This window comes from Schizophyllum commune, assembly GCF_000143185.2.
Source record: "Schizophyllum commune H4-8 unplaced genomic scaffold SCHCOscaffold_4, whole genome shotgun sequence".
NCBI classification, from domain to species: domain Eukaryota; kingdom Fungi; phylum Basidiomycota; class Agaricomycetes; order Agaricales; family Schizophyllaceae; genus Schizophyllum; species Schizophyllum commune.
The window spans coordinates 1,216,027-1,241,678 of NW_026089541.1; the positions used below are offsets into that span (position 1 = coordinate 1,216,027).

The 25,652-nt window shown below is 58.0% G+C and overlaps 11 protein-coding genes across 11 annotated transcripts; 5 read left to right on the top strand and 6 right to left on the bottom strand.

Moving 5' to 3' along the window:
* Positions 1 to 192: 192 nt before the first annotated feature.
* On the bottom strand, positions 193 to 573 carry SCHCODRAFT_02618281 (uncharacterized protein). Its single transcript, XM_050344863.1, has one exon. It carries the CDS (start codon positions 513 to 515, stop codon positions 303 to 305), a length of 213 nt encoding a protein of 70 aa, XP_050201039.1. The 5' UTR covers positions 516 to 573; the 3' UTR covers positions 193 to 302.
* On the bottom strand, positions 193 to 3,411 carry SCHCODRAFT_02618282 (uncharacterized protein). Its single transcript, XM_003033201.2, has 5 exons — positions 3,286 to 3,411; positions 3,064 to 3,237; positions 2,764 to 3,013; positions 1,808 to 2,715; positions 193 to 1,756 (listed from the first exon to the last, which is right to left on the bottom strand). The coding sequence occupies exons 1-5, from the start codon at positions 3,394 to 3,396 to the stop codon at positions 512 to 514; spliced, it is 2,688 nt and encodes an 895-aa protein (XP_003033247.2). The 5' UTR covers positions 3,397 to 3,411; the 3' UTR covers positions 193 to 511.
* A 332-nt stretch (positions 3,412 to 3,743) lies between these two features.
* On the top strand, positions 3,744 to 4,820 carry SCHCODRAFT_02618286 (uncharacterized protein). The gene is made up of 5 exons (XM_003032583.2): positions 3,744 to 3,914; positions 4,050 to 4,163; positions 4,361 to 4,525; positions 4,617 to 4,629; positions 4,685 to 4,820. Exons 1-5 carry the CDS (start codon positions 3,767 to 3,769, stop codon positions 4,764 to 4,766), a joined length of 522 nt encoding a protein of 173 aa, XP_003032629.1. The 5' UTR covers positions 3,744 to 3,766; the 3' UTR covers positions 4,767 to 4,820.
* Positions 4,821 to 7,293: 2,473 nt separating this feature from the next.
* SCHCODRAFT_02686461 (uncharacterized protein) lies at positions 7,294 to 9,898 on the top strand. The gene is made up of 3 exons (XM_003032584.3): positions 7,294 to 7,412; positions 7,469 to 9,246; positions 9,301 to 9,898. The coding sequence occupies exons 1-3, from the start codon at positions 7,346 to 7,348 to the stop codon at positions 9,421 to 9,423; spliced, it is 1,968 nt and encodes a 655-aa protein (XP_003032630.1). The 5' UTR covers positions 7,294 to 7,345; the 3' UTR covers positions 9,424 to 9,898.
* Positions 9,457 to 10,019, top strand: SCHCODRAFT_02727091 (uncharacterized protein; the record flags this gene model as incomplete). The annotated part of the gene is made up of 1 exon (XM_050347110.1): positions 9,457 to 10,019. A coding segment is annotated over one exon (467 nt), but the record flags the coding sequence as incomplete, so codon positions are not given.
* Positions 10,020 to 10,084: 65 nt separating this feature from the next.
* On the top strand, positions 10,085 to 12,992 carry SCHCODRAFT_02535434 (barren). The gene is made up of 8 exons (XM_003032585.2): positions 10,085 to 10,539; positions 10,595 to 11,150; positions 11,199 to 11,714; positions 11,776 to 12,035; positions 12,088 to 12,211; positions 12,266 to 12,477; positions 12,536 to 12,775; positions 12,857 to 12,992. Exons 1-8 carry the CDS (start codon positions 10,111 to 10,113, stop codon positions 12,890 to 12,892), a joined length of 2,373 nt encoding a protein of 790 aa, XP_003032631.1. The 5' UTR covers positions 10,085 to 10,110; the 3' UTR covers positions 12,893 to 12,992.
* A 5-nt stretch (positions 12,993 to 12,997) lies between these two features.
* On the bottom strand, positions 12,998 to 15,027 carry SCHCODRAFT_01348554 (DUF914-domain-containing protein; the record flags this gene model as incomplete). The annotated part of the gene is made up of 12 exons (XM_050341484.1): positions 12,998 to 13,392; positions 13,446 to 13,527; positions 13,619 to 13,622; positions 13,644 to 13,752; positions 13,804 to 13,830; positions 13,882 to 14,031; positions 14,089 to 14,221; positions 14,273 to 14,345; positions 14,397 to 14,490; positions 14,539 to 14,586; positions 14,634 to 14,680; positions 14,735 to 15,027. 12 exons carry the CDS (start codon positions 15,025 to 15,027, stop codon positions 13,301 to 13,303), a joined length of 1,152 nt encoding a protein of 383 aa, XP_050201041.1. The 3' UTR covers positions 12,998 to 13,300.
* Positions 15,028 to 16,232: 1,205 nt separating this feature from the next.
* SCHCODRAFT_02618296 (uncharacterized protein) lies at positions 16,233 to 17,105 on the bottom strand. The gene is made up of 2 exons (XM_003033203.2): positions 16,477 to 17,105; positions 16,233 to 16,423 (listed from the first exon to the last, which is right to left on the bottom strand). The coding sequence occupies exon 1, from the start codon at positions 17,083 to 17,085 to the stop codon at positions 16,480 to 16,482; it is 606 nt and encodes a 201-aa protein (XP_003033249.1). The 5' UTR covers positions 17,086 to 17,105; the 3' UTR covers positions 16,233 to 16,423; positions 16,477 to 16,479.
* A 1,069-nt stretch (positions 17,106 to 18,174) lies between these two features.
* Positions 18,175 to 20,709, bottom strand: SCHCODRAFT_02535442 (uncharacterized protein; the record flags this gene model as incomplete). Its single annotated transcript, XM_003033204.3, has 7 exons — positions 18,175 to 18,747; positions 18,802 to 18,924; positions 18,983 to 19,294; positions 19,341 to 19,841; positions 19,889 to 19,973; positions 20,023 to 20,253; positions 20,453 to 20,709. The coding sequence occupies 7 exons, from the start codon at positions 20,707 to 20,709 to the stop codon at positions 18,592 to 18,594; spliced, it is 1,665 nt and encodes a 554-aa protein (XP_003033250.1). The 3' UTR covers positions 18,175 to 18,591.
* A 214-nt stretch (positions 20,710 to 20,923) lies between these two features.
* Positions 20,924 to 22,607, top strand: SCHCODRAFT_02618303 (Leo1-domain-containing protein). The gene is made up of 4 exons (XM_050344864.1): positions 20,924 to 21,153; positions 21,200 to 21,374; positions 21,427 to 21,615; positions 21,666 to 22,607. Exons 1-4 carry the CDS (start codon positions 20,978 to 20,980, stop codon positions 22,548 to 22,550), a joined length of 1,425 nt encoding a protein of 474 aa, XP_050201042.1. The 5' UTR covers positions 20,924 to 20,977; the 3' UTR covers positions 22,551 to 22,607.
* Positions 22,606 to 25,627, bottom strand: SCHCODRAFT_02618306 (terpene synthase). Its single transcript, XM_050344865.1, has 12 exons — positions 25,426 to 25,627; positions 25,122 to 25,363; positions 24,948 to 25,069; positions 24,802 to 24,898; positions 24,616 to 24,751; positions 24,016 to 24,566; positions 23,887 to 23,967; positions 23,685 to 23,833; positions 23,528 to 23,633; positions 23,203 to 23,425; positions 22,994 to 23,140; positions 22,606 to 22,900 (listed from the first exon to the last, which is right to left on the bottom strand). The coding sequence occupies exons 1-12, from the start codon at positions 25,600 to 25,602 to the stop codon at positions 22,727 to 22,729; spliced, it is 2,205 nt and encodes a 734-aa protein (XP_050201043.1). The 5' UTR covers positions 25,603 to 25,627; the 3' UTR covers positions 22,606 to 22,726.
* Positions 25,628 to 25,652: the final 25 nt, after the last annotated feature.

Here is a 25,652-nt window from a genome sequence, read left to right on the forward strand (position 1 = left end):
AAGCGCGGGCCGAGCGGATAAACCTCGTGCTTTGCACGTGCGTGATGTAGGTCCGTGTTTCCTGCTTCTGGGGACTCCCTTCCAAGAGCCATCGGGGCGCTGCCGAGAGTCCTCACATCCGACCTTGAGCCAGGCAACCATACAACACTGAGTTGCTAATTACCCGTGTCAGAAAAGGCTGGGGCGAACAGATTACAGACCCTATGGCATGGCATTATCGAGTGGTATCTATCCGGATCGCAAGCATACATCGTGTAGTGCACTAACAGGAGCAAGCGTACGTGCGTAAAATGCAGGAAGAGTCAGCGTATCTTCATATGAGCAGCGGACGTTTTGTATGAGAAGCAAGACAGGACAATTGCAACATAACCTACGATAACTTTCTGCATAACATAGCGCATAGAGAAGGGGTCGCCGGTGGGCCAGCGTAAGTGCACCTGGCAGACCATCACGCACGCACGAAGGCGAGTGACGCGTCGCACACACAAGATCCCTATACCGCTCGCCCTCGTCATGGCTTCGGCGCCTCGCAGGCCACGCACTGCGTCGCGTCGCCCTTATTCGGCAACATGCATGTTGAGCACGTCCACCCCATGGGCTCCGGCTTCTTCATTCCCGCTGCAGCCCAGTTGAACCCGCCCGCCGGCTTCGCAGCCCCATCCGCGCCGGGCTTCGGCTCGTCACAAGCCACGCACTTCAACACCTCGCCCTTATTCGGCAACATACATGTCGAGCACGTCCACCCCGCGACCTCCGGCTTCTTCAATCCGGCTGCCGCCCAGTTGAAGCCGCCCGACGCAGACGTCGGCGCAGCGGGGCTGGGCGTAGACGGCCCCGCCTTCGCTGCGGCATCCGCATTCGCCTTCACCGCGGTGGCGCTGAAGTCGAACTTGGGCAGCGAGTCGCGCGGCACCGCCTTCGCTTCTGCACATAGCGTCGCGTCGGCCCCGCTCGACGTCGTGAGCGGCAGCTTCGGAAACGTGTACTTGGGTAGGGTGTCGACGGGCGCAGCGCGAGCGGCAGCCTTGGCCTCGTCAACAGTCTGAGGAGCAGAGGTGTCGCTAGGCCCGGCCATGGAGACATCAGGCTTGTTGGCCTGAGGCTCAGCAGGTTTAGGTGCCTCGATCTGCGGCTTGTCCAGTGCCTTCGGGGCCTCCTGAGGCTTGCCGAAGGTGAACGTCGGGGTCGCCTTGGGAGGTTCAGCTGGCGCGGGCTGACCGAAGGTGAAGGGCGACAGCGTCTCGGCTGCAGGCTTCCCAAAAGCAGAGGCCGGCGCCTTCGCCGTATCTGCACGCGTCGACGGAAATCCAAACCCGGCCAGCGTGGGCTTCCCAGACGCAGCAGGTGCACCGAAGGTGAAGGAGCCCGTCTTGGGCGCATCAGCCTTGGGATCGCTCGCCGCAGGCGCCTCGTCCTCCTTCGCGTTCGTCGTCGCCTCAGGCTGGATGCTGAAGCGCAGCTTCGACGGCTCCTTCGGCGCAGATGTGACCTTCTGCTTGACGTTGCCGTTCCCAAAAGCAGATGGGCGCTTCGCGGGAAGCTGCGCCGCCGCCGGCTTGGGAGACGGAGGAACGGGCATGTCCTCATCGACCTCTGTGATGTCGATGTCGCCGTTGGTGGCCGTCGCGGTGCCCTTCTGGCGCTTCGCAGCTGGAGCGTCATCCTCATCGGACGGTTCCTCGATGATGGGTTCCGTAGGCTCAGGCGGCGCATGCGAAGAAGCTAAGTGTGGTGGTGGACGCGAGCGCTTGCTTCCCTGTGTGACAAGTCAGCAGCTGATACGAGCCAACGACAGCACATTGCTCACAGCGGGTAGAGTGAGCTCAATGGCTGTCTGCGGGAGGTCGGGCTTCGCCTTATCCTTGCCCTTCCCCTTGTCCGCCTCCTCCTTCTCAGTCCTCGTGTCCTTAGCGGCTTTCGCCGGTTTTGCACGCGCCCGCTTCGGCCTGCTCATTGGCTTTCCCCCGGGCACCGCTAACTGGTACGGGTTGACGATCTCAGCCTTGCGCTGCGGGGGTGTCACCTCCTTGATCAGGTCCTCCATCATCCCCGCGGCCTTCGACTTCTGGCGCGGCGAGCCGCCCTCGCTGGACGAGTCGTCGCCGTTCCAGGTCTGCCTGAGCGGCGAGGGTACTGCGGGGAAGCTAGGCTTCTTCGGTGTGCGTGCTGCGGAGGGCGACAAGAGGTTGTTGGAGGAAGACGACGAAGCCATGCCGTTCTTGCCCTCAGCAGACTTGGACGGGCCGGGTGTCTGGATAGACAGATTCTGACCGAGTGCAGCACGTCCGGGCGTCGGCGCAGGACCAGGCGAACGCGGTGGCGGGTTTTTCGCAGGCGTCTTGAAGTTGAAGCCATTCGCGCTGCTGCTGGCGGTAGGAAAGGTCGACTGCCCTTCGTCACTGACCCGCCTACGCTTGCCATATTCGCGCTTCGGAGCCTCCGCGGGTGATGGGTCCTTCAGAACGATGTGCTCGGGCGTCGATCGTGACGCGCCGAACGCGGGCGACTGGTAGCGATTACGTGTGCGTGGTTTAGCAGACCCGCCGCCCTCCCAGCGGTACGGCCCATTAGGATTTCGCGTGAGAGGCTTGCGAGGCGTAGTGCTCCTTTCCCCGTTCGCGCCTGCCGACGACCCGGTCGAGAAGTTGAAGGGAGAGTTCCCGCGGCCGGGTGTTGAACCTGGAGAGGTTGAGAAGCGGAAGGGGGCTTCCTTGGCTACTAATCGCGTAAGCCAAGATCCAAGGACATCTGAGGGCCACATACGAGGGGCGTTTCTGGCAAGGACGGCGATGATGCCCTCTGTCTCGATTTCGGACATGGGCTGGCCCTGCTTTTCGCGCAAGAATGTCTTCACTTTCGTAAGATCGTCGTCTGCCGTGTCGGAGAAGGTGCTGCTCGTAGGTGAGGTCGCCGCTTGCCTAGAAGGTGGCGGTGGGAGGGGATCGGTGGGCCTTGCGAAGCGTGGGCCCTCGTGTTCAGTGGCGCGACCGTTCGTCGCAAGTTGGCTGGTCATCTGGCCAAGGATGTCAGTCATTTGACAAGCAGTTTACTCCTTCGACGCACCTGATGGCCGCGCTGCGACAAAGAGTGCGCCGCGTTGTTCGCAGGTTTCTGGGGAATAAATTCGTGGGCAGCCTCTTCCTGCTGGTCCTGGGTCTCGTCCATCGCGCTATCCTCCTCATCTTGAGTGGAGCGCCCGAACAGATTTCGTATGATGTTGCCAAATCCCCCCCAGCCCTAGCATGCGGTCAGCTACCGCGCAATCGACGCCAGCGCTCGGCTCACCGAAGTCTTCTGGGGCTTCTTCGCCGGGCGCGCGTAAGGGGACGAGGTCTTGAGGCGGCGGTCTCGTCGTGCGGACGACGCTTCTGTTCTGCGCGCGTCGTCCATGACCATTGGCATAGGTCTCGGTGACCGTTAAGAACAAGGAACTTGAGTCTGACGCTCAGATGGCCGTCGGTCAGTGCGCAAACACGTGGGAAAGCTCACGTGAGTGCCTCGCACCAACTGTGACAAGGGTCACGCCCAGGCGAAATTTCCGGGAAAGATCTATGGTTCTCCGTATAAGCCATATTGCATCTGTACGCGTTGAGAGATGTAAGATGGCCTTTGCAAGGTATATGGCGTGCCTGACAGTAGGTGTGAGTGCAATTGAAAGCATATATTCTCACCCGTGGGAATACACACGTGACGTTCCGATCCCCGTTCCGGCGTCCGACGTCGAGCACCCGCTCTGCGTTCAACGACATCGACGGCGGCGCCCGTCATGGTTCTCAACAAAGAAGTCAAGCACGCGTACCCACTCATCGACCAGGACCCCCATGTCTCGCGCGTCATCCGCTACATGCGCCCCTCGGACCTTGGCGTCTGGGCCGCCGCGACCGCTGCTGGGCCAGTAGCGATGTACACTTGGGGTGCGTAGTGTTTCGTTCGTCGAAGGAGGCATTACAGTGTGGGCGATGAGAAGGAGACAGGAAGGAGGAATCCAAGGATGCCGAGCAGGCTGATTGGGGATGTGAGACGACATGATGCTAACGAATCATCCTCAGAAAACGCGCAGCGCCATATGCCCAGCCGTCACCCCTCGCAGGCGATGGGCATGAAGGCAACCGCGTTCCTCGGCTTTGTCGCCGGATTCATGCTCGCATACCAGCGCTCATCCCGTACGTGCACACCCCCACACCTTGCATGCATCCTACCGCCTCCGCATATCACTGTTCCTCCCATGCATTCGTTTTCGGTCCTGGCAATCTTCCCATTGTCCAGCTACCCTTCCCGATCACACACTACCTCTCCCTCCCTCGCCCTCTCCCTCATCCCTGACCGCCCTCGCATATCCATCCATTAACCACCCCCACAGTCCGCTTCTGGGGCTGGACGGAGAACAAGCGCGAGGAGGAGAAGGACTTCGCTGAGCTCTCCCAGCGCGCGAAGGAGGGCAAGGCGCTCTACGGCGAGTCGGACCAGCCCGAGTGGGTCCAAGGCTCCGCGTTCCGCAACTCTGTATGGACGCAGCTCAAGTTCAGTGCGTATTGACATCCCTTCTCGGGAAGTATGCTTTACTAATGAACTCTTCCTATCCTATCCCCTCGCATCTCCTACTATTCCTCCTACAGGCGCCATCCCGATGTACGTTCGCTTTTTTCACAAAATGATACATGTCACCGACGATTCCTTCCCTCAGGTTCAACTTCGTCAACCACCCTTACCACGGCACGGACCCGGCCAAGTACAGCGCTGGTGCAGCAGAGGAAGAGACGTCATAAACCCATTCGTGCTGTTGCTTGTCGTCTGCCAATATATTCGGTCCTTCATCTGAATGCCGTAGGATCGACCTCTTCTTCGAAAGTTCGCCAGATCTGCTTGAACCACGTCAGTCGTTTCGCTGTTAGTCGCTGCTAATTTTGCACGTCGCGCGAACATCGCAAGTGCCCTGTGCAAGTATCGAAGTATGGACGCCCGACCGTCGGCCAATCAACGGACGTGGATCGCAAATGCGCCCGGCTACTGCTTACCTTTTCAAACTGGCTCGGCTTTGCTTGCTTGACTCTTTCAAGAGGCGATGGGCCTCGTCGCAAGTGCCCGAGATTTGCGTCGGCTACACGCTTCACCCTGCCTCTTTACGTGTTGATCCCAGCTTTCCCCAATCCAGATCTATTTCACCCTATGGAAGGAATCGTGCGCACACCGTGCATAAGGCGCGTTATACAGTATGCATGCACGCGCACCGCGAGCGCGTATATGAAGCAGCGAAGGTCGTCCGGGGTGCTCGGTGTGCGTGGGTAGTATCCGACGCCTTCCTTCTTGTCGTCTGGTCTTCGCTGGTTCTCACGGACATCACAGGTCACTCCTCGTTGCTGGAAGTCACAGACGCCGTGACAACCGTCGTGCATGTCCTCTCCTCGCACGACTCTCCGATTATCACTATTCTACCTCTGCAGGCTGCGTACGCGCCTCTGTTCCGCCCCATGAACGTTGGCGGCGCGCACGATCGTCCCTCGTCGGACATCTACCACTTTACCACTTAGCTTACCGACGCCGCTTTCATCCTTTCCGGCTATACAGTACAAAACTCTCCAAGTCCAGAAGGTATACAATTCAGAGTCCGACGACCATGTATAGGAGGAGTTGCCGGCCTGATTGACGCATACAGTACAGTATTATCGACGTTGATCGCCTCGCCCGAATGACCAAATCTCCTTCCTTCCAATGGCTTCCATTCATCTGCTACCCTTTGTGACCGATGGGGATAATCTGTCGCCTGTCGCTCATTGCGCTATTGACTCGTCGTGACTCTTCGGTACGGGGTAACGGCGCCTCGGCCTAAGAATCTATTCTCTGGTAGGTTCCTTCCCCGTAGCCCGAGCTGAGAGCGACGACAAGCAGCAGCCGCGCAGCCAACCGCGTTCTACGACCTCCCAGGAAGGAAGCTGCTGGGAGGAACTGTTATTCCGGCAAGATCAGCGTCTACAAACAGGAACGACAAGGATTCAAGAAGCAGAGCGCCGGGGCAACGCGCCAAGGAGCGAAAGACGCGTGTCTCCGGATTTGTATATCCTCACCCCTTGCCTTGCCGCTGACGTTCGTTCATTGAATGCCAACTTAGCGACGCAGGGCGCGCCCAGGATGCTCGATATGGTATCATCTATATCGGCAGGGCCGTTTCACTACTGTCGACTCTCGTACAGTATCAGGAACTTCTGGCGAGCATGTGGCTCAAGTTGAACTTCCCTGCATCGTACTTAGGCGACGACGTCGACATCCGTATATGCTGCATGGGCCCCTTCAAGCAGGATGACCTTGTTCTGGATTCAGGGGACTGCTCATATGACCTACAGGCATAGGGTACTGCTGTACAGGAACGTGACCCAAGATGAGCACTTCAGATGTGTTGCGGGGACACGACATTCCCGGAAGATGCATGGGACATACGCAAAGACTCGGCGTAGACAGCAAAATAGACCGGGCGGTCGATTCTGGGACATGGAGGCAATCGCCGTCGTCCGATATCGAACACCTCAATGAGAAGCCCGAGAAGTCCTACTGGTAGACGCCAGCAAATGGATCTAACTTGGGATTATCGCCCGTCGCGGGCCAAGATCAAGTCTGAGCAAGAGAAAAGCGTGCGACCATATCCTCGTAACATTGTCGCTCGAGAGCTCAACTAGCTACCTACCTACCTACCTACCTACCTACTTATTGTTAGCCCAGTGAAAAAGGCAAGGATCGCGTTACTTGGAGGATCCGGAGGGCCACGTCAATGTATGGAAGGGCTTCACTCATCATGATCCGCCAGGATAAGTGTACGGCTGACGTCGTATTCCTACGATGATGGGGTGGTGCACGTAATAAAGTCGTTGTTCTCGGACCTTACTATTTGTACAGCCCTCACCCTCAATCCCCGACTTGCATGGAAGAGTGACTGGTGTGAAGAGGTTTTTTCTCCGAGTTCATTTCAAGGCGATCGCTGTGAAGCCGAAGGGGCCCTGAGACCGCGTACACTCGCGTGTCAGTAGGACATATCGATGGGACCCCGCACCTCATGTTGAACAACGGTCTTACGACAAGCAGGTGTTCATACCGTGGTCTACCTGCCGAGCGATGCCGATCCCAGTGCTGGATGGGACTTGCCCGATTCTGATTCCGCTTGCTTCCGCCGGGTCACAAAGTCAAAATGTGATTATAAGCTGTTTTTTCTATACTTCGTTCATTTACCATGCCGGTCATGCACCCGGGATCCCGTCCGTATAAAGGCTCGCCACTCGACTTGCTATCTTGTCCAGAACCCAGTCATCACAGTTCCCGCCCCGGCCCCCACCCGCCGTAACCTCTGCCCTTTATCCCAATGCCGCCAACTCGCTCGACAAAGAACACGTCCGGTGACGCGTCTGGAGACCGCAAGGGTCGCACAGGTGCGCTCGCACCTTGCATTGTCCGTGGTGACGCATACTTATCTTGCTTTCTCCAGGCTCTTCCAAGCGCAAGGATCCCAACGCTGCGAAGCGCCCTTCCAATCAGTACATTCACTTCCGGAGTGATTATATCAAGAAGCAGAAGGACCTTGGCGTCGAGGGAGCAATCCAGACAGATATCAGCAAGGCCGCCAGCGCTGCCTGGCGCGCGCTGCCTGCTGAAGAAAGGGCTGTCTACGTGCAGAGGGCAAAGGCCGAGGCGAAACAGCACAAGGAGAGATATCCGGACTTCAAGTATAACCGAACGAGGGATGCGTCCTCCAAGGCATCCTCCTCAACGTCCACTGCTCCTCCGAAGCGGAAGCATCGCCCGGCGCGCCGCGATCAGCCAGCAGGCATCGAGGGGGCCGGCATCGTGATCAACCAGGTCGCGCAAGACGCGCCTCGCGGCTCCGCTGAACAACCGAAGAACGATGGCGACTCCGTTCGCGGCTACCCGTACTCGCACACCCCTCAGGCCCTTGCCTACCCTTCTACTCCTTCGGACTTTGGTCTTCCTACCCCCTCCCCCTCGCCTTTCAACTCGAACGCGTACACCCCCTTCACCTCGGGCCCGTACGTCCCTGTCAACTTGGCCATGTACGGCCCGCCGCCCTCGGGCCTCTATACCCCACCGCATTCAACCGTCCATACGCCTTTATACTCGGGCATCCATACCCCATCGCGCTCAGGCGCCCCCACCCCCTCACCGATCCCAATGGCCCACGTCCCTTTGTCGAGTCCTCGGGCTTACCCTGCCCCTTCACCGAGCCCATGGGCCCTTCCGACGCCTTCACCCAGTGCATATGCTGTTACCCCCTTGCCGAGCGCGTACCCTGGCACGCCGTCGTCGGACTGGTGCCCTACGGCCCCTGCCAGCCCGGCGTCCTGGACACCGATGGCGTCACCGGCCAACTCTGGGATCGTGTACTTACCACCCACTCCGGAGACGTACGCGGTCCAGCATGCGTTCTATCCTGTGCAGGATGCGTCGTACTCTGCTCGGAGCGCGTCGTACACGGTCCAGCAAACACATTACGACCCCAAGGCAGCGCCGTACGCCCAGTACAACAATCACGACGCGTCTTCATCGGCCCAAGGCGCTTCTTCCTCTGCTCATGGTGTGACACACCCTGGGCAGAACGCGTCCCACTCGACCAAGGCCGCATCTTGCGCCGCCGCATCGTGGCACCTTCGAGGCACGTCGTACTATGGCAATGAGGCGTTTGCTACTTCCCAGCAGACGCCAACCACTGTCCAACAGGCACCATCCGCTGTCCAGGACACGTCGTGCATCATTCAGGATGGGTGTAGCGCTGTTCAAGGCGCGTCATCCATTGTCCGAGACGCGTCGTCCGTCGCTCAGACCGCGTCGAACGCCGACCAGAGCGCGTCGTGCTCTGCTCAGACCACGTCAAGCTCTACTCAAGACGCGTCGGGTACCACCCAAACCGCGTCGAATGCGTTGCTGCTCACCCTTGACGAGCGTACTTCCGACGCCTCCGACGGCGATTGCGCCCAAGACGGTCTCCAGTACAACTCGACGTACACTGGCGAGGGTGTGCTGAGTTCTGCTGAGGATGCGCCGAACGACGATCTTGCCGCAATCATCGATTTGAACGCCCTCTTGGCCGACCTCGGCGCGACTGCCCAGGACGATTCACAGGCTGCAACTGCCGAGGCGACACCTGCTCACGACCTCGACGGGTCCGCCGGCCCGACATCCGAGCCTTACCCCGCGACCTCCGCCCAGGACGAGGCTTCTGTACCCAACGACAAGAACCTAGGTGGTCCGGTGAGTAGCTTCTGCAACCTACACTGTCCCTATCCATTGCTGACGCCTTTCCAGGATGACCTCTACACCGCTGTCCAGTCCGAGGGCTGGGAACCCATGCTGCCCGATCAATATACCCTCGATTTGGCAGGGCTGGATTTCACCTTCGGCGAGCGGGTTTCGACCTTCATGACTTGATTGACCCAGTCGTGGCTGTCTGGCTCATCTCCCCCCCGCCTTGTGCAAACCCGGCCCGCGTATGCGCTTTGTGCGACCTCACCTGCACTCTTTGCGATCCGCTACGCGCCACCTCTCGTGTACTCCCCGCGTCGTCGTCGCTGCCTCTGGATGCCTCATTGCTCATACGTGCCCTTCTCATCCTTTCCGCGCGGTTTTCTGTGCACCCTTTAGATTCATTTCACACCTCACGACCTGTCACGACCCCCATGCCTTTCCTCTTTATCCCATTGATCCCTCGGAACTGTACTGACTGCGCCCGGACTGTATCACTGACTCGTATATCTCACTGGCTTGTGTATCCCTATGTCTCCTCCTATCTTTCTACACTCTATATACTACCTCGAGCTCTCGAATTCCTGACTGTATCGTTTACTGTTGCCTCTCTGGACTGTATTACAATGAATTCAATTTACACTCTGGTAGCTGCGTGTGTAAAGAACAGGATCGATAGCAAGTAAAGCACCGTGCATCTCAGAGATGTCGAGCTCGCATGAGCACGAATCAGTGGTGCTGTATTGGCAGGGAGCCCAGACAGGTGGACGCATGGGTGGGCTTCGCCAAGTTCAAGCTGCGTGTGACGCTGAGTGTGACAGGACGCGCGCATGGATCGATCACGTGCGCCAACGCCTTTTGTTTGGAACCACTATGGCGCGAACGACCGCGGCGCGTCGCCCTCCCCCCGACGATGAGCCCTCCCAGCCGCTGTACGACGACGACTCGGACTCGGGCTCCGAGCACCAGGCGACGCCCAAGGCGCGCAAGTCGCGCGGGAAGCGGCGGATGTCCGAGTACAATCCCTCCGAGGGCGACTCAAGCCTGAATGACAGTCGCGCCGCGCTGAAGGAGTCCAGCATGCAGGATGACGCGGCAGAGAGGCGGCGGCGGCGGAAGAGCACGAAGATTACGGTGCTTCCAGAGGACCTGGCCGATGGGCAGCAGCAGGCGGAGTCGTCGCGCCAGTCGAAGACGTCGCGTCCGCTCACCAGCATCCCCGCGCCCGCGGCGAAGATCAACGTGCCACTCGATGTCATGAGCGAGAACTTCGAGGAGTGGATGAAGCTGGCGACGGATAACGTGCGTGCTGCTCCCATTGTCCTGCGCGTCCGATTGCTAATGGATGTGGCTACAGAAAATCAACGCTGGCAACTCGTGGAACTTCCAGCTTATCGACTACTTTCACGATGGACAGCTGTTGCGCAACAAGGACGATAACTCCATCAACTTCCAACGCGCTTCCTGCACGCTCGATGGCTGCGTCAAGATCTGGACGAGCCGCGTCGATAGCGTCGGCAACGAGACCAGTAAACTTGCGACCCATCTGGCGGCGGGTGGGGATGAGGACGTGGAGGAGGGGGCCGAGTCGGACAACCCCGACGCGGATCCCAGTCAGCCTAGGAAGAGGAAGTCAAGAAAGGCGGAGAACACCATCGGCAATGCCGCTAAGCTTCGCGCTGACAAGCTGGAGCTGGAGTTCAGCGTCGACCCCCTGTTCAAGAAGACATGCGCAGACTTCGACGAGGGTGGCGCGCAGGGGCTGCTCATGAACCATCTCAGCCTAGGCGTGGGCAAAGACAGTGCGCTCCGCATCATCTTCGATGCCAGTGACTCTGTATGCCGCGTCGTCGAGGAAGAAGAGCACGAGGGCGATGAGCCAGAAGACCTTATTGACTTGACCGAGATCAAGAGTGCGTAGAAATGCCCTCCGATGAATCAACGACTGACCTTCGTACCAGCCAAATTCCTACCCAACCTATCCATACTCGAGAACAAGGCAATCTCGCACGCCCTCACCGACTTCTCCTTCACGAAATCCGACCACGCCGTCCTCAACCAGCCCTTGAGCACGTACATGGACGACGATGACGATGACGACGCGGGTGGCTTCAACGACACCGGCATGGACGTCGACAACAATGGCGAACCTCAAGTTGAAGAAGACTTCTTCGCCAACGACGATGGTGCTGGTGATAACTATGAGGACGGCCCTATAGGCGGTGGCGACTACGACAACGAACAAAGCAACTACGGCGGTGAAGGCGATTATAGCCGCGGTACTCCCGCAATGGGGATGGGCCCAGGTGGAGAGGAGCCGTTCGACCCTACGCGCACGGATGGCGAGCTGTTCATGGCGATGACGACCGATGGCGAGAAGAACATGTTCGAGGAGTTCGACAAGCGGGGCAATGCTAACTGGATGGGACCGGGTGCCCCGGTCAACGGTATGAGCAGGTTAGCTCGCTTGCGTATGCGTGAGTACATACAGTTCTTTCACTCCTTATGCGACCCTTGCTGAGGTGATTTCTGCTACAGGCGATACCGACCCCAACGCCGACGCGAAGCCCAAGAAGCCGCGCGAGAAGAAGGAGCCCTTCAAGGTGTCCTTCGGCGACCGCCCGGAGAGCATGAAGGAAGTCAACGCGAGGCTGTTCGCCACGTCGAAGACGAGCATCAACCTCTCAAAGAATCAGAGACTGGGCAAGAACGGCAAGCGCGACGAGCATCTGCTGCCGGACGACATGCACTTTTCGAGTCGGCAACTCATCACGCTGTTCTTGAAGAGCAGGTTTGCGGTACGTGTGGTATTCGTGATACAAACGGGAGATGGACTAAACGGATGTGCAGATCAAGATTCGCGGGCGCAAGCCGGTGATCAACGAGCGTGGCGATGGCGAAGTTGCCGACGACTACTGGCAACAGCAGGCTGCTGGCGACGGAGGCGCTGACGATGACTACGACGGTGGTGATCGTGAGTACCACTATCGCAACGTCCTCCCGACAACGAAGTTGACAGCTCCTCCAGCGCCTCCCTTCTCCACACAATTCATGGAGGACGACATTGACGAGGGCGAGCAGGACCTGGCGGCCAGCACGCTGGGTACAGCCCGCCGCTTGCGGCCCCAGACTATCAACTATGCCCGCCGGGCCAAGCGGGTCGATGTGCGCAAGCTCAAGGACAACATCTGGCAAGGCCTCGAGGTCCTCGCGACGCCGCCGAAGGACCCGGAGTCGATGGTGCGTATCGTAACCTTTCACTTGTTCTGCTCGTCACTGACCATTGTAATCCTTTCAGGACGTCGACGACGTCGACGCCCCCCTTGGCGAGGGCCGCGAGTTCGGCAGCGTCATCCAGGGCCTTCAGTCCAAGTACCAGCCAGAAAAGCTCGACGACATCAGCACGAGCTTTTGCTTCATCTGCTTGCTGCACCTGGCGAACGAGCAGGGGCTTAAACTCGAGCCGCCGCCGGCACCCGAGGTGGAGGAGCAGGCGGCGCAGGCGCCGAAGAAGGTGGGGAATTTGTGGGATATCAAGGTGAGTTTTCGACTTTTTTTTGTTGTGGATTGGATTGGCGGGTCAAGAGTGAGGTATGTTGGGCTGACGCGTTGTCTGTAGGTCTACCGCGATCCGACGGCGACGAAGGCTTCGTGAGGTGTGGCCTGACCGTAGAGGTCTATCCTGTTTCTGTTTCCATAGTATCCTTATACGCTACATACTTTACTGCTAAGATTTGTTTTGTACTTTTCTTGCTTCCTCTTGATTCCATCTATCACTTCTTCCTTTTGCTGTGCTGTATGCAGTGTGTATTGTATGTTTAGATATATCTCATACTCATGGACGTCCTTGAGTATCTCAACCTCTCAAATGTGGTGCGGCCTCATCGCGCTCAAACAATGTGCTGGACAGTGGACACGATAAGTAGTAGTCAAAGTCTGACGAATAAACATCCAGACAGACACGGGCGTCTCGTTACAATGAACCACACAAAAGACAAACATGGAGACCCAAAGCCCTACAAGCTCAGCGTGATATAAGTATACGACATCCAGCCCAATTCCCTCAAGCCTGCGTGCCACTCTCCTCATCGCTCTGCTCCCCGCGTTTACGCACGTAGCCTGGCGCTGCAGCGATGACATCGCCCTGCTCTTCCGCTATACAAGTATTAGTGATCAGACATCGAGCGAGAAAAGGACGGCGGACGTACGTCTCGAGTGCCAGAAGTAGACGACGAGGCCGAGGATGACGGTGATGAAGGCGATGAAGTACAGCCAGTATGGCGTGTAGTGCTGCGTGGCAGGTCAGAGATCTGTGAACAATACTGTAACGCGACGGGCTTACGTAGAGGAAGAGGCCTGTGCAGAGAAGTCAGACGGATAGAATGAGTGAAAGAAAAGGTAAGTACGCACCAAACAGCAGCCCGTAGAAGTCGGCGGTCAGAAGGCTGATGTTGTAGTATGTCGAAGACGCAGCGCGGTATAGAAGTGGTGCGACGGTGTAGAGGATGAACATCGCTGGAAAAAACGTGAGCATGCCGGATGCGTGAAGTCTAGATATGTACGGACCAGATGTGTAGGCGATGATCAGGCCAACTGGGGGCATCAGGTGAGGACATGTGCTGCAGGTTAAGATATTCTACTCACCCGTCGCTCCGTTCCACGTCGCTTCCAGCATCCCCTGATGCTCGAGCCCTCCAGCCTGCGCACCACAGATGATGAAGCCAAAGAGCCCAAGGGCACCGACCACCTCGTACAAAGGTCTCCTGCGCACGAGGAACTCCTCCGTGGCGTTCGCTGCGATGTGCATGTCAGCCCCGCGCGGACGACACGGGAGCGTGAAGAGGTACGCACTGAAGCCGTATAACGTAGCGCCCGCAATAATGAAGGCATCTCCCTTGCCCTTATCAGCGGCCTGCCAATCCTTGTCGGTGATCACATCAGACGCGACAAGCATCCCAAGGCCGCCAATGGCGACACAGACACCCTGCCAAACATGAGAACGGCACTCGTTGGGTTGAGGGGAATGTGGACGCACCAGCAATTGCGTCCAATGGTAGCGTGTCCGGAGGTATACCCAGGTGAAGAACATGCATACTGGGGTTGACCAGCTAGGGTGAGGAATTTAGCCGCAGAGATATAAGTGTGTATAGTGGACGTACGCGGCCAGCATCATGCACGATAAGAGGTTTGTGTACTGGTAAGCCTTCACGACTAGGAAGTTACCCTCAACGTCGCACGCGGCAAGGATAAGGTCTTTTTAGCAGTCAGTGTGAGGTTCGGTATAGAGGAGTGATCACGCACATTTCCATCCATCTCTAAGTAACATCTTTGCGTATCCTTTGATTCCGTCTGCACGATGATGAGCTGGCGACGATGAGGGGAGAGGGACTGCGTACATTGGTACATGGTGTAGGGGGCATAGATCATGAATAGTGAGAAGTATCTCCATGCACGTCAGCTTCCTCGTCTGATAGAGGGGAAGCATCTTGCTACTCACAAGAATACAGATTGAGTCGTCGACAGAGCCCAGTTCCGGTTCGTCAACTCCGTGGTCGTAACGTTCGTGCAGGTGATACACAGCGACACAAGCTGTCCCCCCAGAAGTACCAAGATGAACCGCTTCGTGAAGACGCTCCGGAGCCTATCAGAGACGCTTCCTGCAAAAGCAGCAGGTGATGTGAATACGATGGGCGGCGGCTTCTTGACGAGCGAATCCTCGTCCGATCGGCGCAGAGACGCCGAGCGACCGTCCAAAGACTCCTTGTAGTCGAGCTGCGGTGAGCTGGCCATGTCTACGAGCAGCGTCGGGAGGAGGGGAGGGGATGATGGGCGCCTGAAGCAAGCGTTCTCCAAATTTCGGTGCCATATGCTCCGGAAGTAGCTGATTGATCGGGAACCGATCCGATCAGCCGTCAGCGGAAACAAAAAGACTTCCAAAATGGGAATACAATAGACGGCACGTGCGCAATATGGCCAGCCAGGAACGACGGACTGCGAGCTTGTAAGGAACCAGGAGCAAGACCAGTAAGTATCTGCATTTATGTAAGTCTTATGTCTATGTCGATCAGCGAGGCGTAGATTTGTACACCTTTGATTTGCATTGACAGCCCTGGCGAGCGCCCATGTTGTCCAGGCTAAGAGCACCAGGGACAGGGACTCATAGGAAGGAAGATGGTATAGAGATTTGATGAGTTAGTGTCACTAGAGGAAGCGCCGGCTGCGCTCGGCCTTGACCTTGCTTGCACAACGGACCCTGATCTGCGTGTTGAAGGGACTCGAAGGGCACTACCCTGTTCGTGCGTCCATGAACTGCACGCCATTGATAGGTTTGGATCCACTGCAACCCATGTCACACGTGACGCTTTTCCACTGTGACGCTGGACACTGAGCTTGCCTTATAAGCAAATTATAAGTAACTTCGTCCGGGTCCTGGTAATGAAACGGACCCCCTGGGAGGAGGACCGGCGTGAAGCAATGGGGACGATAGTTTTTTAGGGAACCTGCAGACGGATGGGCGCTGCCGCTAAGAACGAGATGTATATATTTTGTTGAAGAACATGCCAGGAGAGCGCAGGGATAGGGAACAGGATACACAGGGAACGAGGAGGGCGGTAGGGCGCGCGTTAGACAATGCAGGCGCGTCAGGTGGAGGCAAGACAGGACAAGCGCAAGGTGGTGTATTAGGGAGGGGTCAGGACAGGGCGGGGCTCGAACCACGGCGAAGGCGAAGGGTTATTTGTACATGTGTACGCAAGTGCATGCGAGCAATTGACCATGGGAGAGACCTTGCAAGCAAGGTCATAGCCAAGTCCTCCAAGGGGCTTCAGGCAGGCTACCCCGCCGAAGCACGACTACTTTTCATATGAGTCCCCGCTGGGAACCGCCGAGCGAGAAGAGATACAAAGAATGGCCGTGAACATGTCGCCCAGAATCCTACAAGCGCCACAAGTTGGCTATAGCCAGACAGTTACTAGCCATTCGTCTCACGAAGCAGCCACTACGGACTGGAGAACATCGGCGTCGTCATTGAATTAAGAGAAGCGTGCTGGTGTACGCATTCATCGATCTTCATGGTAGACATCGACATCCCGCGATCGGAAGGCTTTCTACAAGCTTCTATTCAGAAGCTGTATTCTGGCCTGCTGGCTCGTAAGCCATCATATTTGGCTCCAAGGTTCTCTATAAACTAAAAAGGGTGTCAATGCTTTGAGGACTTTTTGACACTGGTCACTAGCGTACCTACTAATTCTCCTCCACACCCAACGCACGTAACCGGCTCTTCGCAATCTTCCCGACGTCTCCCACCGCGCGCGTCACTTCCCGCAGCCACTCCTCCCCCTCTACCTCCACAGGCTCAATTCCACTCAATGGCGGCTGATCTGCCGCCAGGGAGTGCTCGAGCCCAAGTTTGTCCTCCATCTCGCGCGCAATCTCCGCCCTCGAGCGCCCGTTGACAAAAGTGATGTATATTAAGCCAGGATACCTGCGCTCGTAGTACGCATTGAGGTGCGCGAGGCGCGCGAGGACCTCGGGCGGCGTCGCCTTTGCGGCCTGCTCCTTGGCGCTGAGATGAGAGAGAGCTTGTGTTTCCCCGATCCGGGGGTGACCTGCAATAAATTGCGCCTGTGCGTCGGGCGGCCAGTGAGATACGACGTCCAGCGCGAGGTCGATGAGGGCGGCGTATGAATGGAGGTCATTCGTGCGTCCTGATTGCGCGAGTTCTGGCACGAGACGATTCAGAAGTATCGGGGACGGCTCGAGAAGTAACGAAAGCGTAGAGGCTAGCGATGCTTCATGAGAGTCCGAGCTACATCGAAGCGCGGCTAAGGGTGGGAGTGATGCGGCCATTGGACAATGGAATCGTTGGCGGTCTGAAGGAGGCGCCGTGGCGCACGGCGAGCTCCCCTTCATATCCCGGGCCGTCGGACCGCCGATACCCGTTGGGGAAACGTGACGTTGCCGGCAATTGCCATCTTGGCATGTTGAACTTGGGCAGGTTACCTGCAACCAGAGTGCAGGCGGCGTCCGACGCGATGGCTTCCTCGCCAGCCACCACCACCCCAGTGGATACCTTGGGCGCTCGGACCTCAATTTATTATGTTCAGAAGACGTAAATTACTCCCACCATTTCAAGAGATTGATGAATAGATGGCGATAGCCTGGGGACTACTGCCCGTAGGAAGACAAGGGAAGACATGAGAACCTGTCAAACGAGATTGGGGAGGATCGGGCTTCATGTACCTCTCTTCGCACTCATCAGATGCGTGAAGATCGAGTCTGATTCTACTCACAGCCGCTGACTCGTACACCTCGGTGAACTTTCCATGTCCACCACGACCGAATACGGCAGCGAGCGTCGAGTATCACGTCGAGCACTCCACCGCACGCGCTGCCGCGTCTTCATCTTGTATACCCCCTCACCCATCGGCGGCCAGCCAGTGCCACCGCCGCTCGCAACTTGCAGGTTTGGGGGCGCTGCGTCACTGCCCTTCTCGAAGTTCGCTGCACGTTCATTTCATCTCGGGAGAAGAACAACTCAAGAGGGAAGGCAGTCCACTGCTCACTATCACTCGCCCCCGCAAACAGCACGCTGAGGACGCGCGGCAGCACCGTCTCACGGCCATCCCCGGGCACAGTGGTGCCAGTGGCAGATGGTGCTGCTGCACAGTACATTGGTTGCAATCGCGCCGTATCAAATACACAAGCCTCCCGCCCATTGGCATGTGTGGATCAGTATAATACAGAAATCAATTGCAAGGTACTCCCGAGGGTTGCTATCATCTAACTCACCGGCGTTCAATTATTAGTGGGTCGCGCCGATGACCAGGGGGGACATGACGAGGCGCTGATCTTGCTTGCTATTCGTAGTATAGTGCAAGTTGGTCCACGCTTACCTGCTGTTCACCGCGCGGCGGGGATCCTCCGCGCCGGGTTCCTCGCTCGCAGAAAATAGGCCGTGTGAATGCCTACCCAGCAGCAGTCGACGATGAGCGTCGCCGAACAGACTGCTGGGAGGGGAATACAACATTGGACATCAGAAAGAGTGTAAAGCTACAACAAAGCGGCCGCCGCCGCGCTAACGATACAATTCGAGAATCCCGACAGAGGCGCCTCCTACACACCGGGGGATCCCTACTAAAATCGGGGTACGTGAAGTAGTAAGTGAGAGTGGATGGTAACTAATCAAGAGGGTGGGGTGGGGATAGATGCTGGTGAATGCAGATATATGATGTTTAGCCGTGTCGTGGTGATAGATGAGGGAAGGACGTGATTAGGGCCGCGTGCAGAGAGCCTCCGCCGGAGAGGCTAGCTGAGGACGGGCCCACCAAGAAACTAGCATGTGGATTGAACCACTCAGTTGCGCGGAGAGCGCAACCGCAGCTGAGGCTGCCAGGACCCACGCGAAACGTGGTGCATCGACACCAGAATGAGGTCCTCGAGTTTAATGCCGTTGGCGCCGCCCACGCGCCAGCGCCTGTTCGCCTCGTCGCTCGGAAGTGGCTTCTGGCTCTAGTGAGAGAGTCAGTCCGGATCGTCCGAGCTGTACAGAGGAATTTCACGCACCTCAATGAACCGCTTGACACACTTCGCCACCTCCTTCGCGAGCTTCTCGCGTGTGATCGGCGCGGGCACTTTCTTGAAGTCCTTGGCCGGGATCTGCTTGGTCCACTGGCGGTACCCCGGCCACTGCGCGCGAAGGACCGTCAGCCTCCGCGCCCTACCCCCGACCGCCCCCCACACTCACCTCAAGGCGGATGCTCACGCTCGGGCGGACGCCGTTGAAGATGTACGCATCCGGATCCCGGAGCTCGTGCGTGGCGCGCTTGAGCGCCTGCACGAGCGAGATCCCGCAGTTCTCGCCGTCCTTGTGCCAGAAGTAGATCGAGGGCTCCGGGTGCACGTCCTCGACGTAGCGCTGCCGGTCCGCGCGCGTCGTGGGCGTGTACATCCGCTGCGGGATGAACGGGCCGGCGGCGCGCATAGGGAGGGCCAGCGCGGCCTCGAAGTCGTCGCGGCTCGCATTGGGCGCGGAGGGACTGCGCCGGTAGCGGGCTCCCTGCTGGGTGTCAGTGGATGGGTCGGGGGATATGGATGTCACGCACAGGTGAGTAAGACCCGTCGCGGTCGTTGACGGTGACCTTGGGTGTGACGGGGAGGGGAGAGTCGGCGGAAGAGGGCGAGCCGCTGCTCGGCGAGGAGTTGGCCAAGGCCGGGCTGGCATGTGCGCCATACGAATACCATTGCGAGTCATCCATCGCAGGGTCGGTGATAGATTGCATTGGAATAGAGTACCCTGGCTGGGTGTAGTGACCGACGGTGTCCAAGCGCTGGGGGGCGCCAAACTGATCGTAATCGCCGCAAGGTGCGACAGGGCCCAGGACAGGGCGGGAGTGAGGGGCGTAGGGCGTGGATGCGTGGGCATGCGGTGGGAGAGAGGGAGGGAGAGAGTTCCACTGCGATGAATACGAGGCCATGGTCGATGCTCCAGTGTCAGGAGCCCATCGCGGAAGTTCGAAGCCGAGGTCGAGTGGCAGGTCGAGGCCTAAGGAGTTGTAATCAAACTGCGCGATGTCGAGGGCGTCAAGATCGTCAGGGGAAGGGACCTTGAGATGAATGAGAATCCCGTCCGATGCTCTTCGGCAACACACACCTGCTGGGGGCCAGCATCACCCCGGTAGAGGTCTTCCCCGTTGTCGATATCATTGGTAAAGAAAGTGGTTAACCGAGAGTCATTGCTGTGAGCAGCGATGAGTGAATGTAGTTCGCGGTAGTACACGAACACACACTCGTACGCAAAGTTGGCCATCGCGGGCCGAGATAGTCGGAGGATGAGGGGAGGGTGTGTGGGTGGCGCCTGCAGTGAAGAGGTGTGGAACGACTTGAAGCTTCACAGCGCTTGCCTCCCAAGGGGTCTGAGGGGACGGCCCCACCGAGGCCTCGAATAAAGAAAGCGGAACAGCGGGAGGGGGAGGGGGGAAGGGAGTGAGGTGGAACACAGCAAATGACTGCGAGGATCTAATATACGAGAGAACCAACGCCTCATGCCAACTGAATATGGGCGATGTCATCAACCGATCGTGGTCTTCTCCATTGGGTGACGGAGACGCCGATTCACGGGCGCTTAAAATTCGCCTGACCGTGGGGACGGCGGCGCCGCGCAGCCCAATGCAGGGCTGAGGGCAGATAACAAGCGCCGGGCGCTGTCCCAAATTACGAGCCAATTGCCGATCTGGGGAGGATAAAGCGGGCAGGTGGGCGATCACCCCCTTCTCGAGGCCTTCCGAGGGGTCTCGCAGGGGCGGTGATGCTGCCGTAGATATCCGCCGCGGGCGACTCAATCGCAGAGGCATCGGGTGTCCCCATGCCTTCCTCCTCCGACGCTTCTTCGAGTTTGGGCCTGCGGATGGCAAAGGGCCTCTGCCCACGCGTTCGCGGTGTGTTGAAGATTCCTGAATGGCTTGCTATCAACATCCGACGATGTCACCGGATGGAAGACGCGGCTTAGAAGGACGGACGCGCTCCGTTCGCATTGTCCCCGCATGTGCGCGGGAGACGAACATGGGAACAAGACGGAATCAAATCTGGTGTTCTTCCGAGAACGGAGCTCGGTCCGATCAAAAGTCCACGCGGCACGGCGCGTGGAAAGCACAGACGACGCCACAAATCTATCGTTCTCTCATCTGCATTCACCGCGAATTCGCATTCTAGTCGTTGGCTGACTTGTTCGGACGCGGCCCGCATGTCGTCATACGAGGAGAACATGGAACCGTCTGCGCAGGATGGCCACGACCAGGGTGGTGAAGACGTCGACATGAACGCCCTCGAGTCAAAAGAGCAATACGAGCAGGGTCACGGCGGAGGACAAAGTGAAGAGGGGGGCGCGGATGATCTCTTCGGGGAGGATGAAGAAGAAGCGTGCGTAGCATTTTTACGACTCCAACGCGTCCTCATGTCGCTACAGTCCCGCGTCCCCTGCTGGAGGTTCTGATCGTCTCCCGACACCAGAAAGGGAACGGCGGCAGGCCCTGGAGTACACAGAGGACACAGAGCCGCTGCAAGACGAGGCACCCGTCGCGCTCAAGGAAGCTGAGGTGTCCTTGCCGAATCTCCCCCTCCCCCGAAGCACAGACGGATCAGTTGCGTGCATTCCCCCAGCTCCCTCCTTTGCCGCGCTGACCGTACACGCAGACATGGGTTGTCAGAATGCCCAATTTCTTGACCCTCGATACCAAGCCTTTTCACTCAGAGACGTACGAGGGTCCAGAAAATGAGATGGCAGGATCGGCGGCAGAAATCCGCGAGCAAAGCCTCTCTATCAAGCTCAAAGTTGAGAACACCATACGCTGGCGATGGGCCAAGAACCAGCTAGGCGAAGACGTGCGTTCACTCCCTGATCCGCTTCATTCCCGCTCCTAATATCCTCGCAGGTCCGCCAATCCAACAGCCGCATCATCCGCTGGTCCGACGGCTCACTCAGCCTCCGCCTCGGCAAGGAGCTCTTCGACATCCAACAAACCGTGGACAACTCCGCCACCACCACCCGCCAAACCATGGGCGGCGCCTCCCAACGGCCCTCTCAAGCGCCCTCGCAACATACCCGCCCCCAGGGCCTCACCTACCTCGTCGCGCAGCACAAGCACTCGCAGGTCCTGCAGGCCGAGGCGCCGATCACGGGCTTCATGTCCCTCACGCCCTCGGACATGCAGAGCGAGAGCCACCGCCTGCTCGTGAGCGCGGTCAGTCAGAAGCGGAACAAGAGCGTGCGCGTGCGCATGGCGCCGGACCCGACGGTGGACCCGGAGAAGGAGAAGGCGGAGCTGATTAGGCAGGACGCGAAGAGGACGAAGCGGACGAGGTCGGAGCCCCGGTCGCGGCGGTCGAGGCGGACGGACGATATGTGGAGCGACGACGATGAGGAAGAGGGGTATGCCTACGATGAGGATAACAGCGGGAGGCGCGGTGGGGGCGGGGGCGGACATAAGAAGGCGGGCCGCACGAAGGACGATACAGGCGGAGGGGACTATCAGGAAGACGACTTCGTTGTCGCGGACGAGTCGGAAGAAGAGGAGGAGCCATCGTCGAAACGCCGTCGCAATCATGATGACGAGGACGATCTCGACCGGGCAGAACGGGAGCTGGAGAGGCGGAATCGCGACGAGCGGAAACAGGGACACAAAGCTTCGCCCCAGCCGGAGGAGTCGGATGAGGGCGAGGGCGACATGGATGTGGAGAGCGAGGAAGAGGAGGACCGGATCAGGCTGCGTCGCGACTCGCGTCGTCGCGTGCAGATTGAGGAAGAGGAGGATGAGTAGACAAGGCGCTTTCACCTGTGTACCTTCTTGCTGAATCTATCCGGCTCCTTCCTCCTTCCGCAATGCACGCAAAGATAATTATTCAAAGCTAGTAAGATATGTCCAAAGCAAAGCAACATCGAGCACTACAATTCCGCCCGCAGAGCTCACAGCCTTGCCCTCAAAGAGTGTTGCAGTCAATACTCCCCGTGCGAAGCCCCGTTCCCATTCGCCTTCGCCCGCAGCCCATCCACATACTTCTGCGCTTTCCCCAGCATCCAAATCGGGAACGCGAATTTGAAGTTCGGGTACGAGATCGCGCACGTCTTGTTGAACACGCCCTCGATGGCTTCTTGGGGCCAGGAGCCGTCCTGTTGAGGATGTGTTAGTACAAGGGTGTACTCAGACGAGGGGCAACGCAGAGGAAGGATATGCGGAGAGATAGTTATGGTGAGAATACGCACAGGATTTTGCCGCGACATGACAAGGCGCGCCGCCCGCTCGATGGGCTCTGGATGCGGATACTTGGCGTGCATAAGCGCCATAGCCGCCCAGCAGGTCTGCACGGACTGCGTCTGCTCATGCTCGACCCAGCGGCTCTGCTCGCAGGACTATACGCAGTGTCAGTATCTTTGTCCTGTCGTTTGGCTTGTGTAGAAACTTGGGGATTGACCTTGTAGCTCTCCCCCCACCCGCCATCCTCCCTCTGATGACGAAGTAAAAAGTCGCACGCCTTGCGCGCACACGCGCTCGTCTCGTACGTCTCGCCGACGAGCGACAGGCTCTCCGTGGCGAACATCGCCGCGTAGGTGAAGCAGATGCCCCACGAGCCGATCCAGCCTCCCTCGGGCGTCTGCGCGTTGTGGATGTACTCGATGGCGTCGCGGATTGTGCGGCTGGGGACGGAGGGTGTCAGTATTGGAGGTGTCAAGGTTGGACGTGTTGGTGTTGGTCGGTAGGAATAGGTAGAGAGAAGAGGTAGAGGTTGGAGAACGCACTCAATTTCCTGCGCACGGTAGTCGGGGTATAATTTGCGGAAGTGGGAGAGCGCGGTGACGACGGAGGTGGTGCATTCGGGGTAGCAGTATTCGACCATGATGTTGCCCAAAATTCATATGAGACGACGCAGGGATGAAAAGTCAGGGGCGAGCTTACCGAAAACCTCTGCAGGGTTCAGCAGCTCCATCCATTGCGGGCCGCGGATAGCCTCGTAGCTGGCGTACCCGCCACCTGGGTTCTGCATAGTGAGGAGGCGGTCGACAGGCCAGCGTAAGCGCTCGTCAGACACGCGCTTCGGCATGTAGCTGAGATTCTATGATCAACTGTCTTAGCTTGGGAGACGTCAAGATCGACGCACTCGAGATGGTTTTGCAAGAACATTACGGACTTCATGCCCTCAGCCGTGCAGTCGGAAACGAGATAGCTCTGCTCTTTGGTGCTGTGAACGCGTGAGCACGGGCACTTGAGCGCATACCATGTACCTTACCTGAAGCCCCAAGCCCCCTTCGTTGCCATCCTGTACGCCTCCTTGAAGTGCTTCGGATTATCCAGCATCTGCCCCTCATCCAACCACTCCAGCGCCTTCTTCATACACTCCCGATTCTCTTCCAACTCCGCCAGCCCCATCTCCACACACGCTTGGGTAATAAACGCAATGTCCCACAATTGACTCCCATTCGTCCCGCAGATGCGCATCCCCTCCGGCCCCAGCCACATAAAATCATGTCGCTTGATCTCGTGCTGCTTCCACGCCTCGCTGCCCGCGCCCTCGCGATGGAAGCGCGCGACGAGGTTGAACATCTTGTTCACGGGCGCGAGCGTCTGATAGGACGTGTTCTCGTCCTCCATGACGATGAGCTCGTAGGCGCGGTTGATGCCGGCATTGAGTAGCGGTGGGAAGGGGCATTGGCCGTAGGTGGTGAGGACGACGTTGATGAGGTCGTAAATCTTGGAGTGCGGGGCGTAGAGGTCGACGGAGGCGATGTTGTTTCGTTGCGCGGGCCAGTAGATCTTGTAGTAGTCCTCAGTGTACAATTCCTGTAGGCCAATCAGCATCGAGTCGATACGTACGGGGAGATTTTCTGACCTGACGCAGAGCCAATGTTAGGTCGTTTGTGGGCATCTTGAACCTGACACCGTACAGATAGCTCATGGCCAGATACGGTTGCCGGACGTGAATCCACCACCTCGAGGGGTGTATTGGGAGCCACTCGGGTAGAAGCCTGAGTGCGGGTCAGAACAGTGTACCTACATTTTTTGGCCATAGTTATACCATAGTTCTGGGGGCACCGGGTTTACGCCCTCCCAGTCGTAAACGTTCAGTAGAGCCAGCCAAAATTTACCCCATGCAGGGATCGCAGCGCAACCGCCTGGAACTTCGTGAGCGAGATACAATACATTACCAAACAAAGTTAATACCCAGTTGGTGAAGCTTCGCCCTTGCCTTTGCGCAGGTCGGGTGCTCAGCGTCCACGCCGAGAAGCCGTAATGCAACGTAGTTCAGGCCTGTACCAAAGACAGTAGACTGGCCTTCTATATGACTACATACGGAGATGAGCAAGGCACGCCAGACAAGAGAGGGTTCGCACTCACAGTCCCCACCCGCCGTCCTCTTTCGCCATGTTTATGAGATAGCGAATCATCTCGCGCCGCTCAGGGTCCTTGAACGGCATGCCCGAGACGTAAGAGCCAATGACAAAACCTGGAAGCAGGAACATAGGTCCTCCATACTCCCCTGGCCAGTGTCCGTCGTGCGCCTGCAGGTGCTTGTAGAACTCCATCCCATTCCGCGCCGCCTCAAAAAATGTGTTCGGCTTCGAAAGAGCAGGGAGGTTCTGCAAAAAGACAGTCGTTTGTAAAGGTCTAGTAAGCAATTGAGAGGCAGAGAAATACTGACAAGAGGTATGCCCATCCAAAACTTGTCGATGTCGTTCATGGGCCACTTCTCGCATTCCTCTTCCGTCTCGAGGTAATGCCACGTGTGACGCCCGCCATCGTTGACGAGCAGGCGCCAGCGGTTGTAATCAGTGAAAGGCTTCTCGCCTGAGACTGGCGCGTCTATACGGTTGTACATGACGGTCCGGGAGAGGTTCGCGGCGACCTCTGCGGAGAAGTACTTGGGAC